The sequence below is a fragment of the Haliotis asinina genome, chromosome 3, assembly GCF_037392515.1.
Source record: "Haliotis asinina isolate JCU_RB_2024 chromosome 3, JCU_Hal_asi_v2, whole genome shotgun sequence".
NCBI classification, from domain to species: domain Eukaryota; kingdom Metazoa; phylum Mollusca; class Gastropoda; order Lepetellida; family Haliotidae; genus Haliotis; species Haliotis asinina.
This window is the reverse complement of record NC_090282.1, coordinates 82820959-82839152: the sequence shown is the minus strand read 5'-3', so window position 1 is coordinate 82839152 and position 18194 is coordinate 82820959. Positions and strand designations below refer to the sequence as shown.

The following is an 18194-nucleotide window of genomic DNA, read 5'->3' as shown; positions in this document are numbered from 1 at the left end:
ACACCTGGGTTATGATAGGTTTAATACTACCTTTAACACTAGTTCTTTTATTATGGACTCCTTTGGTACCAGTGTGAAGGTCACCTACAAACAATACTGGTTTAGGGCCTAGATTATAAATGGAACAAAACGTTATAGATAGCCAGGGTAATTGTAGATATAATAGTGGTATTTTCTCAATGTTTGGTCGATTATGAAGACATGAATATTGAATCACCTCAACAATCTTGACGAAAATACCATGGAATGGTCAGATATACTTGATACATTTAAAGATATAAACATCATCAGAAACCACTTTCTTACCCCCCTGGCCCTAATACTGGCGCCACCTTACAGTGGTGTGGTATCGTCTCCCCACTTTTCCTCCTTGTGTGGTATGTTCCTTCCCAATACTGAATAGGAAGGAAAACAGGAAGTACAGCATAGAAGTTACTGGTGTAAATAGTTTAGATACCTTTGTTTGCTAAGTTTCAGTGACTAAGAGATGAAGAAGGCCTTTACCAACTGTTCAACAGAAAAGCTTGATATGCTCTTAATTACTTGATACCATGTAGTGTCCTTGAACACTAACTTTTCTGTATTCTGTCATGTTAGCAATTACACATGGACAAAAGTGGAACATTTCAGGAAGTGGATGTTTAGATACTAATCATGATATAGGGGTATAGGTACAGAAGCTCACCTTCCCCTTCTTCAGCTGCCCGTTAATGGTTTCTTGAAGGTCAGGTTTGTTTTTATCTGATCTAGGGAGTTCCCGTGCATCCTGGCCACAGACTTCTTCACTGGAGTAGCCTGTCAGCCGTTCATACCCATGATTCACATACTGTGTGAGGGAAAGACATACATCAATACACTCAGTCTGGGAATATAGCAGCTGTTGGTTCAGGCCATTGACAGTGCTTGCATGTTAGATACAAACAATCACAATCTTTGTGAGTGATGTTATATATCTGTTACAGATGATGAGTGAGTGAGTTTAGTTTTAGGCAACACTCGATAATATTCCAGCAATATGGCAGCAGTCTGTAAATAATTAAGTCTGGACCAGACAATCCAGTGATTAACATGACGAACACTGAGCTGCTCATAAGTCATTGAGTCTGACCACCCAGTCACCTCTTTTGTTAGGAATAATCACCTTTTGTGGCAAGCTTGGGTTGCTGAAAACCTATTATACCCTGGATCTTTATAAGTAGTTACAGATGATACAAGAGGCAGCTGCAGCAATGCTGTGTCTCAAAATCTCAGGAAGAGATGTAAATAGAGATGTTAATTGTACTTCAGAACAAAGAGCAGTATCTGACCTGAATTTCATTCTCTTCATTTGTAATCTCCACAGCATCAGACACATTGTCAAGTGCTGTGAAGAGTGCAATACAAGCTTTCAGCTTGATCTGGGAGCGAACCTCGCCATGCTCCAGGGACAGCAACTCGTTGATACAGCTCCCAACATTTGGCTTCTCAATGTACCTCTGCGAGATATACAGCATAACAGACATTACATACACATAGTTCTGTCTCAATACTATTAAGATTAACTAGGTATGAAATGTAGAGGACACCTGTGCCTAAAATATCATATCACAAACATTGCATATATTAATGCACATTGTTTTATAATACAAGTAGCCTGTTGTGACGAAACTGATGCTTATTGAAGTGTCCCTGGAATGGATTCCATGGTGCCTTATTCTAAATCTGCAAATGTTGAATCACTTCCTGCTCCATGACACGTGGCTGTACAAGCATCTGTTGACATCTCTATCTCAGCACTAACACTATCTACTGGCTGTGATAGGTGGCTGCAGAGAGCCGAAACAGCAACTACAAGGGACTGCCAAAATGTCTGCTGTTTTCTGGGAATTGGTATGTGTGATTCAGGCACTGAAATTGTGCTTTTAACTTTTTCATAACTTATACTGACACAGAGAAATAAGGGACCAAAACACCTTACAGCACATTATACAAGATAATATATACATACATAACCATTTTCTTACATATATGTCTATCAAGTCCAGGGGAGTCCAGGTAAGTAAATTATTCCATGCTTGTCTCAAGAAAGGGATATTACACAAGATTATGCATAGCATTTTAGTAATATACATCACTACCAGGTCCAGACTGTTTTAGGTAAGTAAAGTATCCAGTGCTTGTCTTGAGACCCCTCTATTGAGGGTTGGATGTTTTCAGTAAGTGACATGTCTGATTGTCTTCCAGTGTGCATTAATAACATGGATTGTTCCTCTAGCTATCAACTGCTAGTCTGTCTGGTCTAGGTTACGTACAGCTTGATTAATCTAAAATATTGACTGTGACACTGGATAATATTTCACCGATTCATGTCATCACATGACTCGCAGGCAAACTGTAGCACAAATGGGTTGTGCAGCATAGAGAAAATGACCTGTCTTCTTACATGCGAGCGAAGCAAGCAAAGGTTGGCAACATAATTTCCTCGCCTCAGTTCGAAAAATATTTTTCATGTCAAAATAAATTTTTTGCCGCCATCAAACGTATACACACATTTCCTCACTTGGTTGTGCTCTCACATTTCCCACCTCATGTTGAACAATTATTCACGTGAAATATTTTTTATTCAACATTTTAAGCGCAACTCGTGGTATACCAGACCGTTCTTTGCCTCCATTTCCCCTTCCAGCTTCCGGTTCAACGGAGTGAAGGGACAAGAGGATATTATACCATATGGAATACCCACAGTTACCTCCCCTGCTTCATTCGCCCATTACGCCAGAAGTGTTTTATGTAGAATATATGTTACGAAAATTCTAACAATAGCAATGACAGATAAGACAAATAAGCTCCAACACGTTCATGATAAAATTAGGCAATATGGTATTTCTTACTAATTTCTGCTTATTCTTGTTCCTTCACACCGATCAACCGGAAGCTAGCAGGGGTAATGGAGGTGAAGAACAATCTGAATACCGCAAGTGGCATTTTAAATCTTGAATTAAACATATTTCATGTGAGTAATTATTAAACATGGGGTAGGAAATCTAAAAGCACAACCAAATAAGGAAATGGGAGAGTACCTTTGATTGTGGCGGTATTTTATTTTGACATGAAAAATATTTTTTGATCCAAAGCGAGGGAAGGATGTTGCCAACCTTTGCTTGCATCGCTCACATATAGGAAGACTTCTCATATTCTCTACGCTGCGCAACAACATTTGCACTACAGTTTGCTTGTGCATGACTACAGCATTAACATCTTCCAATTTCTTAAAGACTTTATACAAGTTTCTTTACTTTTGTCCATCAGTATATCTGGCAACCTCAGGCACTTCAATAATTGTTGTCAAGCTAGATCCTCAGATCTATGGTCTATCATGTACAGAGAATCTTACCATCACCAAACAGGAAGAGTGAAAAAGTACTAAAGGTGATTGCTAAATACTTACTCTATTGAAACCTGATTTCAGTAGCTGTAATATGGAGGGTTCTTCCTTGTCTGTAGTGCTAGAAGTGAGATATATACATATATGTACTTCATGCAGTTTAAACAATGTGCTTAGACTGTACTCTGAAGCTGCTGTGTTGATACATTGAAACTTGAGTTTCTAGCCTGAGGAGCATACATATCACAACCAGCAGGGTATATATGAACACTGGTAAGGTATACATGAACACTGGCAGGGTATACATGAACACCAGCAGGGTATACAATAACACTGGCATGGTATATACATGAACCCTGGCAGTGTATACAATTACACTGGCAGGGTATACATGAACACCGACAGGGTATACAATAACACTGCCAGGGTATACATGAACACTGGCAGGGTATACAATAACACTGGCATGGTATATACATGAACCCTGGCAGTGTATACAATTACACTGGCAGGGTATACATGAACACCGGCAGTGTATACAATAACACTGCCAGGGTATACATGAACACTGGCAGGGTATACATGAACACCGGCTGGGTATACATGAACACCAGCAGGGTATACAATAACACTGGCAGGGTATACATGAACAATGGCAGGGTATACATGAACACCAGCAGGGTATACAATAACACTGACAGGGTATACATGAATACCAGCAGGGTATACAATAACACCAGCAGGGTATACATGAACACTGGCAGGGTATACAATAACACTGTCAGGGTATACATGAACCCTGGCAGGGTATACAATAACACTGGCAGGGTATTCACACTGAAGTGAAGTGAAGAGAACTTGAACTAAAAATATAAGTATCTCTACTAACTAGCTCATCCCATGTAAATGTTAGTTAGTATTTTCACACATGCCAAAGTGCCCTAAATGTCTGCCACCCTGAAGAAATTACTTTTTTATATTTGATCATGAAATAACTGTTTATAATCACTTGTATTCAGCTGGTCATGTTACCACACAGAACTGTCTGGATACAAAGAGTCTCTGATGCAGGCAATCAATATACACCAACTTCAGGCAGTAAACAATTCTTTCTTCTATCTCCCCATATCATAGTTATCTGTTGGTATATTACAACATGGCTGCTCTTGTATGTGTGAGGTTAAACAGGGAAGCCCTGTCAGGTCACTACTGACACATCAGGCATCTGGGTCTTCATTTTGTCATCCATAAGCCAGACAGTTAAAATTGGCGGCTAGAACAATTGTTGCATGGCAATACAGTGAAACCACAATGACGTACAAGCCCCACCATGACAACTGTACATCTAACTGCTCCAGGCAATGGACCAAAATAACATGGAGCCTTTCACATTAGGTCTTTTGAATTACACTTAGGCTTAAATATATTCTGTTATATATAAGACCCAGTGGTTTCATGGATAGCAGTGAGTCTCATGAAATATGTTTTTCCCTTTGAAATGATAATTGGTTTCTAATCCTCTCCAGACAAGTCAATATATCATACTATTCACTGGGTAAATATTATCTACAGTGACAGCAATGGACTGTGAGCCAATGCTATGGAGAAAATCAACCCATTGATGATAATTCAGCTGTATGTAATTTGCCATGAATTTGACAATAGATTTTTATGTTTGGTCTGTTCATAATTATTGCTGGAGAGTCAAGGCAGATATTACTTCCTTCAAGCTCATTAAATCGAGACATAGTCTTAATGATAGAAGAAAAAAAGAAAAAAGACATACTTCTCTCATCCACTTTTTAAATATTTAAACTTCAAAGATGACCTTTAAGTCATGTATAGTTTTATTCTTCTGAAATGTTTCCTCATACTGACAGATACATAGCCTGATTTGACTGCTCTTGATTACAAGAAGAACAGAAAAAGAAACCTGTCAAAACGTAGCACAGAATATGTTATTACATACTTGACATTAACTAATCCAAAGTCACAATGCTATTTCATTATGTATGTATTCATAGAATAATTACATCATATCACATTGAAGACCAGGGCCTTTCAAAGTGCTCTTAGCGCTAAGATAGTGATAAGTCAATGTTAATGCATGGCAGTAATATGACTGACTAACTTAGCACTAAAAGAGCTTCGAAACCCTGGTGTGGAAACACATCAGATGTTGGTTATGACAGAATCAGATACTGAAGTCAAAAATTACTGCAAATGTTCAACACCTGGATGCAAAATGTTTTTGAGTTAGTTGCTAAAAAGAGAAGAAGAGATCTTTTGCCCACAACTCAATCATACTAAAATGGCATAAAAAATTAATGTGTGTGTCTGTTGTACTGATTTTCTGAATGTATCCTTGAATATGGCTGCTAAAAAGGTCAATGTGATATCACTATGTGCTTCACATAATTAAATAGTTACTGAATAATGGCCTACACAAGAACAAATAGAATCATTATATGTGTTTCAAATATTGTAGTCTGCTATATTTTACTGAGCTGGGTTTGATATTCACTGAGGTTTGATATGGTGTGTGTGAAGGATGTTTGCAAGTTATGGTATGTTGCACTGGTGCGAATCTAATTTTGCACAGAAAATCACAGCACCTTTGCCAGCTGAAGCATATAGATACTATACTTGTATATACTTACTGTCCTTTGGTCACTGCAACTAGGACTGTGTGCTCACTGGCTTTGGTTGCTCTGATAGACCTACAAGTGGCAACAGAAAACAGTTAGGTAAAGACAGGACCAGCTGGCTGTCTAGTTTCCCGCTTGATAACAGTGTAAGAATATTCACTGAAATGTCGCTCTACTCTCTAAGTTTCTAATCACAAATTCATATGCTGTGTTATCCACTCTTCAACGCCTTCAACATTTGTGATCAAATGCACACTGGCCAGCAAAGATGAAGCAAAGATCAAGAATGTTTGAAGACCTGAAAGAAGCTATATTTTGCCTGGTATGAGTTGCAATGCATTCAATCCATATGTTACAACTGGATATCCCTTTATTCCTTCAGACACAACAGTTATCATCAAGAAGATCCATATTTCTCACACACACACACACGCACGCACGCACGCACGCACGCACGCAAAGAGACACGTGCACACAAACATGCACACACACATACATGCAGACACTGATACAATCGCATACACACATGCACACAGCCAGTCTCTCTCTGTGTCTCTCACACACACGCACATATTCTTGACACTCATAGCGTAAGAATTGCACTGGTAAAAGAGAAAAATAGCAAATGTTAGCCAAGAATTCAGCTTTCATATTTACGTCCGAGATGTTCATCACAGCCAGGCAGAAGAATCCTGTGAAAGGTTGTAGTATGCCATATTCAAAGCTGTTTGATTTTCCAAGATCAGTACTAAAATTTCTGTGAGCAAATAGTTAAGCTAATAATCTGGTTGCCATGACAATCATACCAGGAGAAAATGTTATCAGTATAGATCCAAAGACAAGGGCAACTTCCAGGCGTGTGGAGATTACTGATAAGTAAAGGTATCTGTGGAAATACTCAACATGAATGATGATCACTGACCACAGGATGTAATGTTACTTTATACACCACTTCCCATCTTGTCACCATGGTTTCAAAAGTGCTAAGGGATAGGTTTGTTGCAGTCAGTGACTCAAATGACTCATAAGAGCTCAACTGCTACTAAGTACAGCTCCAGCCATGTGTAAACCATGAAATATGTAAAATGGACAGGTTTACATACTGAAGATATGGAAGCAAAGACTTGAGTCTGGCAGGGTCTGAATTCATCCAAAATAGATTCAATGGGATAAGACTGGCCATCAGTGTTTGGTATACCCCTCACAAAATGTGTTTAATGCTGACAAATAAATATGTCATCATACCTGATAGCAGGGGCCTGTTGCTCATGCCATCAATCTCTGGTTTGTCAGTCTGATGTAATTTTGCTGATGGAATAACATTATCTCATTCAACTCATAACCGGTTCCACATTTACAGTTGTCTAATGACTATCTGATGTTGTGTGGTGTTGTTTCCCTCTTTCCTAAATTGTTAAGAAGACACCCTCTGGAACTAACATTTTCACCCCACTAGCTTACTCATTCACTAATTTGCAAACTTCACAATCCACTTTAGTTTATTATACATTCTTGTATGGTGGTAAAGAATCAGAGTAGAGCTCTTTGTAATAGTACTGAATAATAAGTTCCAAGAAGCAATTCACTCTAAGAGGATGAGAAGAACTGTGAAGTATGGGTATAGTGCTAAGGGACTAAGGATTATCACTGATGTGATTACAGTCCAGGGCAATAAGTATGTTTGACAGACACACCTGATATAAAGGAATGAATAGGTTTACAGACAATATTAAGATATCGACTACCTGTGTGACAATAACTGCCATAGAGAGAATGGCTTTCCATCTGCCACATATGAAATTATGACAACATCCTTCCCAAAATTATATACATATGTACATAATCTCAAATATATCCACCTGTTATTAAACCTTTCTTGACTTTACACTCATACAATGTTTGTCAATTTAGAGGAGCACTACTCATGTAAATACTTGAAGCATTATCTAGAATTCCATTAGCTCTACCTCCCATCAAGGTGATATTAAGGTGATGTCTTTAACACTCTCAAGCTTCAGTCAACACACAAGGTCTGAACAATGGAACCAAAGATATGATTGAATCTTCCTTTTCATGAAGGTAACAATACAAATAATGACATTTTCTTCAGTGAAATATGTGGCATGAAGTAGCAATTCTTCCTCGTCACATTGATGTGATGACCTCCTTACAGAATCCTCAACAAAAGAAGATGGTGGATTAGTAAGACACAGAACTGCCGCTTGGAGAATATATTAATGGGTCGTGGTTGGAACACCTGTTCCATAATGAAAGTTTCCCTGTTCATACCTGGAGTAGCATGTTGTCATCATTCTTAAGCACAGATATTTGACACTATGTCCCATAATGATATTGCTTCTCATTTCAATCAATGACATCCACAAGATAAATTCCTCTAGCCATTCGCTCTCCATATGATACTACAGAGAGGTTAATTTTGAGACATATTTCTCTTAATATAGAAATTCATTTATTCTGTTGTGACATCACCATCCCTATCTCTTGTTACCAGTTAATTTATCAGGTGTAGAATCATCTGTGCCACATTCACATTTAATTATAAAACTGATATTTCCGTTAAGATTGTGATGAGATGACAATGTAAATGCAAATATATCTCTCTAAGATACCAGTACTGACGTTCAGTTAAGTGTGGTTCACCTGCTTATATCAAAATTCTGCATCCTGTAGGGTGATGTCCTTACAATGTATCTTTCAGTCACAACACAAAGAGAGATGACGCACCCTAAACATGAAAGCCAGAATTTCAGATCCTCCAATCAGAAACTACAGAAGAATCAGTTAAACAACAACCCCAACTGTATTCTCACAGGTGTTCAGCATTAACTCTAATAATAAAGTAGCACCAGGTGTTAAACATCAAGCATAAAGTTACTCATATAATACAGGTATTTGGCAGTAACTGTAACAGTGGCACAGGTGTTCAACTACATCAGCTGTAAACTCACAGTAATGACACAGGTATTCACCATTAACTCTACCATGAAGGTGCACCAGGTGTTAAACTACACCAGCTCTAAAGTCACAGTGATGACACAGGTATTTAACATTAACTCTAGCTGTAAAGTGACAGGTGTTCAGCATGAACTTTACAGGGGCACTGTGTTTTCAACATTATCAATTACAGTGATGATGCATGAGTGGCTGAACAATTATCTTAAATGGCAGTGACACCAGGAAAAAAGTGACTGTAATGATATAGGTATTTTGCAGTAACTTAATATAATGCTGACACCACTTGTTACACATCACCCATGAAGACGTTACTGAGAGGACCAAAGTGTTCAGCTTTAAATGCACCAGTGGCACCAGGTACAGATACAGTGAGGACACCAGTGCTCCACAACGGTAACTGTGAGAGAACACTAACACCAGGTATAGATACAGTGAGGACACTAGTGTTCCACAACGGTAACTGTGAGAGAACACTAACACCAGGTACAGATACAGTGAGGACACCAGTGCTCCACAACGGTAACTGTGAGAGAACACTAACACCAGGTATAGATACAGTGAGGACACTAGTGTTCCACAACGGTAACTGTGAGAGAACACTAACACCAGGTATAGATACAGTGAGGACACTAGTGTTCCACAACGGTAACTGTGAGAGAGCAATAACACCAGGTACAGATACAGTGAGGACACTAGTGTTCCACAATGGAAACTGTGAGAGAACACTAACACCAGGTACAGATACAGTGAGGACACTATTGTTCCACAACGGTAACTGTGAGAGAACACTAACACCAGGTACAGATACAGTGAGGACACTAGTGCTCCACAACGGTAACTGTGAGAGAACACTAACACCAGGTACACAGCAACATCAACATCAAAAAGACAGTGATGATACACGCAACACTTGCACTAGGTGATGTAGAAGATTTACTGTCCAACTCAAGTGATGACATAACATGAATCTACTTGATAGCATTGAATTAACTAAATCACTTATCATGACTGCTTACAAAATAAAACCAATATTAAAAATCAATATGCAACTTTAATTTACTATACATAAAATTGTTAGGCAATATTCAAGCTTTTTTAGGATAATATTGTATTGTTAACTTATGAATATACAGAGAGATCTGAATATTGTGCAATTATTGTTGAGGATCCAAGGCAAACTAATAAATCCTACTGTTATCAAATCTATTGCCATTAAATCCTCCCACATAGGAGCACTATAAATAGGCTCAGTATTATTGCCGACATTATGAGTATTCAAAACCTGCATCATAATCCCAGTTTGGGAGAGGAATCCTGGAGATCGGTCAGCCAGCTGATCGGAATACCAGTCAGGAGCAGTATTGATTCCTGCGATACGATAGCTATCACGAAGTAGCGGAGAACTTTATATCATATCGATTTATTGCCATTCCTTTACAAAAACGTTAGATTCTATAATATTCGCTGCTTGTCACAAACACGAAATCTTTTCTAATGTATTGGGAAGACCATCTCCATATAGACGACTAGCTAATTGTGTCACAGTAGTCATGCAACATGTGGTTCACTAAAAAACTCAGCAGTCAAAACAAGGGGCTTACAGGTCATTAGTGAATGGTGACAGTAGGATCCATCATATCCATATCTAAACATGGTTCATGCATTAACCAAACAGGGAATATATGTCTCCTGTTCTGGAATATGAAATAAATAACATATATTTTGAGATATCACATAGCATATTTTGTAAAATGCTTTTTCTCAGTATGATGTGCCTACAAAATTAAATATTTAATACATCATATGCCAATAAAATAAAATTAAAAATTAAACAAAAGCAGGGGATAATCCATTTTGTGAGTATACCACTAGTCAGTGCTACTGCATATGAGAAAAAGTAATATATATCCATACATAAGAAATGTTTCCAAAGGAATGGAATAAATTGTCACATTATCCCTTAATTTCTCTGCATCATCTATTTCTTTCTTGGCTTCAATTTTATCAATCTTATAAATCCTATATCCTCTACATTTTTGGAATGGTATATAATCTAGAAAACAACAGGCATGATGTTTCCTGTCTCTCAGTACTGGTATGTATTATGTAACATCTGATTTCCTGCATCACCATGCAATTCCCAACATCATAGTCCAGTAACATGCATTCCAATATCACACATTCCACTAAGCAACATGTGTTCCAGTATCATATATTCCACTATGTAATATGTATTCCATTATCACACATTTCCACTATGTAATATGTATTCCATTATCACACATTACCACTATGTAAAATGTATCCCATTATCACACATTTCCACTATGTAATATGTATTCCATTATCACACATTTCCACTATGTAATATGTATTCCATTATCACACATTTCCACTATGTAAAATGTATCCCATTATCACACATTTCCACTATGTAATATGTATTCCATTATCACACATTCCACTAAGTAACATGTCTTTCAACATCACACATTCCACTAAGTAACATGTCTTTCAACATCACACATTCCACTAAGTAACATGTCTTTCAACATCACACATTCCACTAAGTAACATGTCTTTCAACATCACACATTCCACTAAGTAACATGTCTTTCAACTTTACACATTCCACTAAGTAACATGTCTTACAATATCACACATTCCACTAAGTAACATGTCTTACAATATCACACGTTCCACTAAGTAACATGTCCTTCAGTATCACACGTTCCACTCAGTAACATGTCCTTCAATATCACACGTTCCACTAAGTAACATGTCCTTCAGTATCACACGTTCCACTCAGTAACATGTCCTTCAATATCACACATTCCACTAAGTAACATGTCTTTCAACATCACACATTCCACTAAGTAACATGTCTTTCAATATCACACATTCCACTAAGTAACATGTCTTGCAATATCACACATTCCACTAAGTAACATGTCTTTCAATATCACACATTCCACTAAGTAACATGTCCTTCAATATCACACATTCCACTAAGTAACATGTCTTTCAATATCACACATTCCACTAAGTAACATGTCTTTCAATATCACACATTCCACTCAGTAACATGTCCTTCAATATCACACATTCCACTAAGTAACATGTCCTTCAGCATCACACATTCCACTTAGTAACATGTCCTTCAATATCACACATTCCACTAAGTAACATGTCTTTCAATATCACACATTCCACTAAGTAACATGTCTTTCAATATCACACATTCCACTCAGTAACATGTCCTTCAATATCACACATTCCACTAAGTAACATGTCCTTCAGCATCACACATTCCACTAAGTAACATGTCTTTCAATATCACACATTCCACTCAGTAACATGTCCTTCAATATCACACATTCCACTAAGTAACATGTCCTTCAGCATCACACATTCCACTAAGTAACATGTCTTTCAATATCACACATTCCACTCAGTAACATGTCCTTCAATATCACACATTCCACTAAGTAACATGTCCTTCAGCATCACACATTCCACTAAGTAACATGTCCTTCAATATCACACATTCCACTAAGTAACATGTCCTTCAATATCACACATTCCACTAAGTAACATGTCTTTCAATATCACACATTCCACTAAGTAACATGTCTTTCAATATCACACATTCCACTCAGTAACATGTCCTTCAATATCACACATTCCACTAAGTAACATGTCCTTCAGCATCACACATTCCACTTAGTAACATGTCCTTCAATATCACACATTCCACTAAGTAACATGTCTTTCAATATCACACATTCCACTAAGTAACATGTCTTTCAATATCACACATTCCACTCAGTAACATGTCCTTCAATATCACACATTCCACTAAGTAACATGTCCTTCAGCATCACACATTCCACTAAGTAACATGTCCTTCAATATCACACATTCCACTAAGTAACATGTCTTTCAATATCACACATTCCACTAAGTAACATGTCTTTCAATATCACACATTCCACTCAGTAACATGTCCTTCAATATCACACATTCCACTAAGTAACATGTCCTTCAGCATCACACATTCCACTTAGTAACATGTCTTTCAACATCACACATTCCACTAAGTAACATGTCTTGCAATATCACACATTCCACTAAGCAACATGTGTTCCAGCATCATAACCCTGTAACATGTATTTCTCAAAATTACGCAGCAAGGTAAGTAACATATATTTTCCAATATCACAAATTCCAGAAAGTGAAATGCATTTGCTATTATCACATAGCCCAGTAAGTAATACATGTCTTGCAACATCACATAATCCCCTAGAAAATACATATACTTGGTGTCATTAATGAAGGGCCAAGCTTTTGTAACACTACTTCTTAAAAGTTGTAAAACCTTTGTTTTTCTTCAATATATACAACTGAATGTTTATCACTATGGACAACACATCAGGCTATTCTGAAATGTCATTACTACACAGTAAGTTACACCTAGTTTCCAATATCACACACAACAGTAGGTAACACATTGTTTCCAATATCACATAGCATAGTAAGTAACATCTATTTACCCAGAATCACATAGCATAGTAAGTAACATCTATTTGTCCAGTATCACATAGCACAGTAGGTCACATCTATTTGCCCAGTATCACATAGCACAGTAAGTAACATCTATTTGCCCAGTATCACAATTGGCACAGTAAGTAACATCTATTTGCCCAGTATCACATAGTACAGTAGGTCACATCTATTTGCCCAGTATCACATAGCACAGTAAGTAACATCTATTTGCCCAGTATCACAATTGGCATAGCAAGTAACATCTATTTGCCCAGTATCACATAGCACAGTAAGTGCCATCTATTTGCCCAGTATCACATAGCACAGTATGTAACATCTATTTTTCCAGCATCATATAGCACAATAGCTAACACTTTGTTTGCAATATCACAACTGGCACAGTAAGTAACATCTGTTTACTCAATATCACATGGCACAGTAAGTTACAGCTAGTTTCCAATATCACATGGCACAGGAAGTAAAATTTATTTTCCAGTATCACATAGCACTGTAAGTAGCATCTATTTGCCCAGTATCATATAGCACAGTAGGTAACACCTTGTTTGCAATATCACAACTGGCACAGTAAGTAACATCTGTTTACTCAATATCACATGGCACAGTAAGTTACAGCTAGTTTCCAATATCACATAGCACAGGAATTAAAATTTATTTTCCAAATATCACATAGCACAGTAAGTAACATCTATTTGCCCAGTATCCCACAGCACAGTAGGTAACACCTTGTTTCAAATATTGCATAGCACATGAAGAAACATCTATTTTACAGTATCACATTATAAGTGCAGTAAGTAACACCTACCTTCCAATGTCACATGGCACAGTAAGTAACATCTACTTGCTCAGTATCACATGGCACAGTAAGTTACAGCTAGTTTCCAATATCACATGGCACAGGAAGTAAAATTTATTTTCCAGTATCACATAGCACAGTAAGTAACATCTGTTTGCCCAGTATCACGTAGCACAGTAAGTAATATCTATTTGCCCAGTATCCCACAGCACAGTAGGTAACTCCTTGTTTCAAATATCGCATAGCACAGTATGCAACATCTATACTTAAATATTGCATAGCACATGAAGAAACATCTATTTTATAGTATCACATTATAAGTGCAGTAAGTAACACCTACCTTCCAATAGAACATACCTGCATAGTAAGTAACATCTATTTGCCTAATATCTCATAATACAGAAAGTAAGATCTTTTTTCAGTTATCATACTTCACACATAAATTATCTTTCCTCACACATAAATATCATTTTCTGATTGGCTGAGCCCTCTTCTATTCTTTTAATGTACAAGTAACATTTCTATGTACTCTGCTGGGAATGCAGAGCTCATTTGGTACTTCTTGGTAGAAATTCTTGATGTTGAATAACATTGCATCACATATGTTTTGAGAATGCAAGTTGATGGAAGAAAGATAACTGTAAATCTGTTTTACTTGTCATCTGCAAAATCTAGTGATGGCTACAAAATGTTTTGTAACCGTGCCCCAAACTATTCAAATTTAGCATTAAGTTGTTTGGTAAGATAACTATGTTGTTCACTGGTCCCTCAGAATGATGTTTCAGTGAGGGTAAATCAACCCATGGTACCCTCACAACCAGTGAACATCTTCCTATATCATATAGCACAGTAACAATCACCTAGTTTCCAATATTACATACCACAGTAAGTAACATTTATCTTCAGTATTACATAGCACAGTAACAATCACCTAGTTTCCAATATTACATACCACAGTAAGTAACATTTATCTTCAGTATTACATAGCACAGTAACAATCACCTATTTTCCAATATTACATACCACAGTAAGTAACATTTATCTTCAGTATTACATAGCACAGTAACAATCACCTAGTTTCCAATATTACATACCACAGTAAGTAACATTTATCTTCAGTATTACATAGCACAGTAACAATCACCTATTTTCCAATATTACATACCACAGTAAGTAACATTTATCTTCAGTATTACATAGCACAGTAACAATCACCTATTTTCCAATATTACATACCACAGTAAGTAACATTTATCTTCAGTATTACATAGCACAGTAACAATCACCTAGTTTCCAATATTACATACCACAGTAAGTAACATTTATCTTCAGTATTACATAGCACAGTAACAATCACCTAGTTTCCAATATTACATACCACAGTAAGTAACATTTATTTTCAGTATTACATAGCACAGTAAATAAATTCTATTTTGCTATTTCACATTGGCCAGAAAGAAATGCATACCTTCCAATAAGACATGATGCAGGAAATAACATAACAACAACACATATCTGTTTACCGGTACTTTGCAAATAGATGTACATTAAAAGACATATCTTATTTCTCTCAGACAGATATATTTAATTGATATATTTGCAAAACATTGATAAATAGCAGACTCAGAGTGAAATGAACACAGATGTATTTATCACTTCCATGAAGTCAATAGTGGTAATTCCATGGCCAGTGTTATCCATATCATGGGGCCGTTGTAAAAGCCTGGGATGGTAATGAGAATATAGTAGACAGCTTACCGGCAGAGTGCCTCGGCATCAAAGTGTTTAGAAGATCTGTGATCAATGACAACAACATCATGGTGCTTATCAAGGTAACATTCCAGTGCTCCTTCGGGATTCCGAGAAATGTTACACTTATATCCAATCCTGTCAGCTGCACACCAGAAACCATCACTTTGTGCATCTTCTTTCGCAAATACCAGTAAAATCTGAAACAACAAAGTCACATAACAGGTTCCTTACGTTCACATCAGTGGGATTTTATCATGTATAACATATAAACATACATATGAGTTAGTTGAATTGCTTTGTTCCGCCAAGCCTTGGCGCTGAGAATCTCTGAAAAGCACATGTGCAAATATCACAAAAGTAATGTCCTGTCTACCGTAGCCCATATAGGTAATAACAGTATTTCTTTAACCTATGAAAGACCATACTACATTTAGCACTACTGTATTGCACTAATTTGAAGGGACAATAGTATCATTTACAGATCAGTACTGACTTAGCAAACCTTGGCCTAGATGTACCTGTCACTTGCTTGTCAAGGTTTAAAGGCTGCTCCATAGTTGGCTTCGGAGCAAATTCAAATCCTGAACTTAAGATCAGGAACTAATTCTGTCTCAAGTAATTTAAGGATGTTGCCACTTTTGTAAGTGGCAGGTCACAGAGATTAATTGGCAGGTATCTGTGGACAAGTGGTAACAGAAAGGACTTTGAGAATGTTTGTGATGTCCAGAGTGTCTACTTCATGGTAAGTCAGTCTACTGCTGGGTCTCACTGTCTTTAAAACTCAGTTATCAATTTTTGAATTAATATATGCAGAAGTCAAATAAAGCTGCAAATTAATTTAACTTCCTATACAGTTGTTTCCATGAGTGGCATTCTATTATAATATATGAAGATATATATACAGTCACCATTTCAATGCTAGAATCTAGGAAAGTAATGGGCATCTACATCCAGTAACAATCTTCATTGATATAAACTTAATGAAAGTAAGTTATCCTTCAGGAAGTCTTTCACATGACTAGACAAACTTAATGAGGAATCACTCATTCATATTTCAAGTCATACTAATCAATACTTGCTACAGTTTAATCTTACTTGTTTACTATTCTGGAACCATGTTGTCAGTGCATACCAACTGATAATAATAGAATGGCTGTGCTAGAAAGTGTGAGATCATGTCGGAATAGCAAGGCCTGTCAGAATCAATACAAACTGCTTTATATTTCTTATTGAGGCCAGGCAGAAAACGTTCCGCATCAGCAGATTTATTTGTTCAATGTAATGAATGTCACTTTAAACTCTGATTTTGGCCCAACTGCTAATGGTTGAATGGGCTTATTTCTGGATTAAATCATCCGGGGAGAAACAGTTAAATCTGAGATCAAAATGGAGTCAAGGATTAATTTCATATTAACCTGTCAAGTTCGCATTTGATGTCAAATATTGCAGAAGGAAACTAAATGGTTATAAACATTAAGACATTTTCTTACACAATTTGTCACACAGAAAATTATATCTGCTCTTTTAGCTAAAATTTTTAACAATGGAAAAAGTAGAGACCTTAAATTTGATTTGCAATTTTGGGATAAGGCTTATGAAAGGACAGACATTCTAATGATAATGGACCCTTCTGAGATGATAAATATGAGCAGATATGGAGGCTCTGAGGAGTATTGAAAACCACACATGATTTTCGAGATGGTCACTCCAGGAGAAAATGTCCTTACATGTCTTGCTTTTAGGGTACTTTGTGATTTTTATGCTGAACCTCTCAAGTCACATGGTACTCTGTGTAATAATCTGTGAAAACAGGATCAGAAACTCACTAATCAATGAAAAAGAAAGTATTGACACCAATGATAATCATGGAAATCAACTTTTCATCTGAGTAAAATTTCACTTTTGCAATTACATATCAACAGACAGAACTACTGGTGGTAGTATTAGAGACAATGGTCCTATTGCTGGTAGTATTAGAGACAATGGTCCTATTGCTGGTTACAAGCAAAAGACAATGGTCCTACTGCTGGTAGTATTAGAGACAATAGTCCTATTGCTGGTTACAAGGAAAAGACAATGGTCCTACTGTTGGTTG

The 18194-nt window shown here is 36.9% G+C and overlaps 1 protein-coding gene across 2 annotated transcripts in view; it reads right to left on the bottom strand.

The window, feature by feature from the left end:
- Positions 1–18194, bottom strand: part of LOC137278606 (high affinity cAMP-specific and IBMX-insensitive 3',5'-cyclic phosphodiesterase 8B-like) — a 182851-nt gene that overhangs the window by 25222 nt on the left and 139435 nt on the right. For both annotated transcript variants that reach the window (XM_067811074.1, XM_067811073.1), the window contains exons 3-8: positions 16106–16296; positions 6025–6084; positions 3428–3485; positions 1308–1475; positions 686–826; positions 307–395 (exon numbers count right to left, since the gene is read on the bottom strand). In XM_067811074.1, coding sequence (XP_067667175.1) covers positions 307–395; positions 686–826; positions 1308–1475; positions 3428–3485; positions 6025–6084; positions 16106–16296 — 707 coding nt within the window. The remainder of the gene's footprint in view (positions 1–306; positions 396–685; positions 827–1307; positions 1476–3427; positions 3486–6024; positions 6085–16105; positions 16297–18194) is intronic.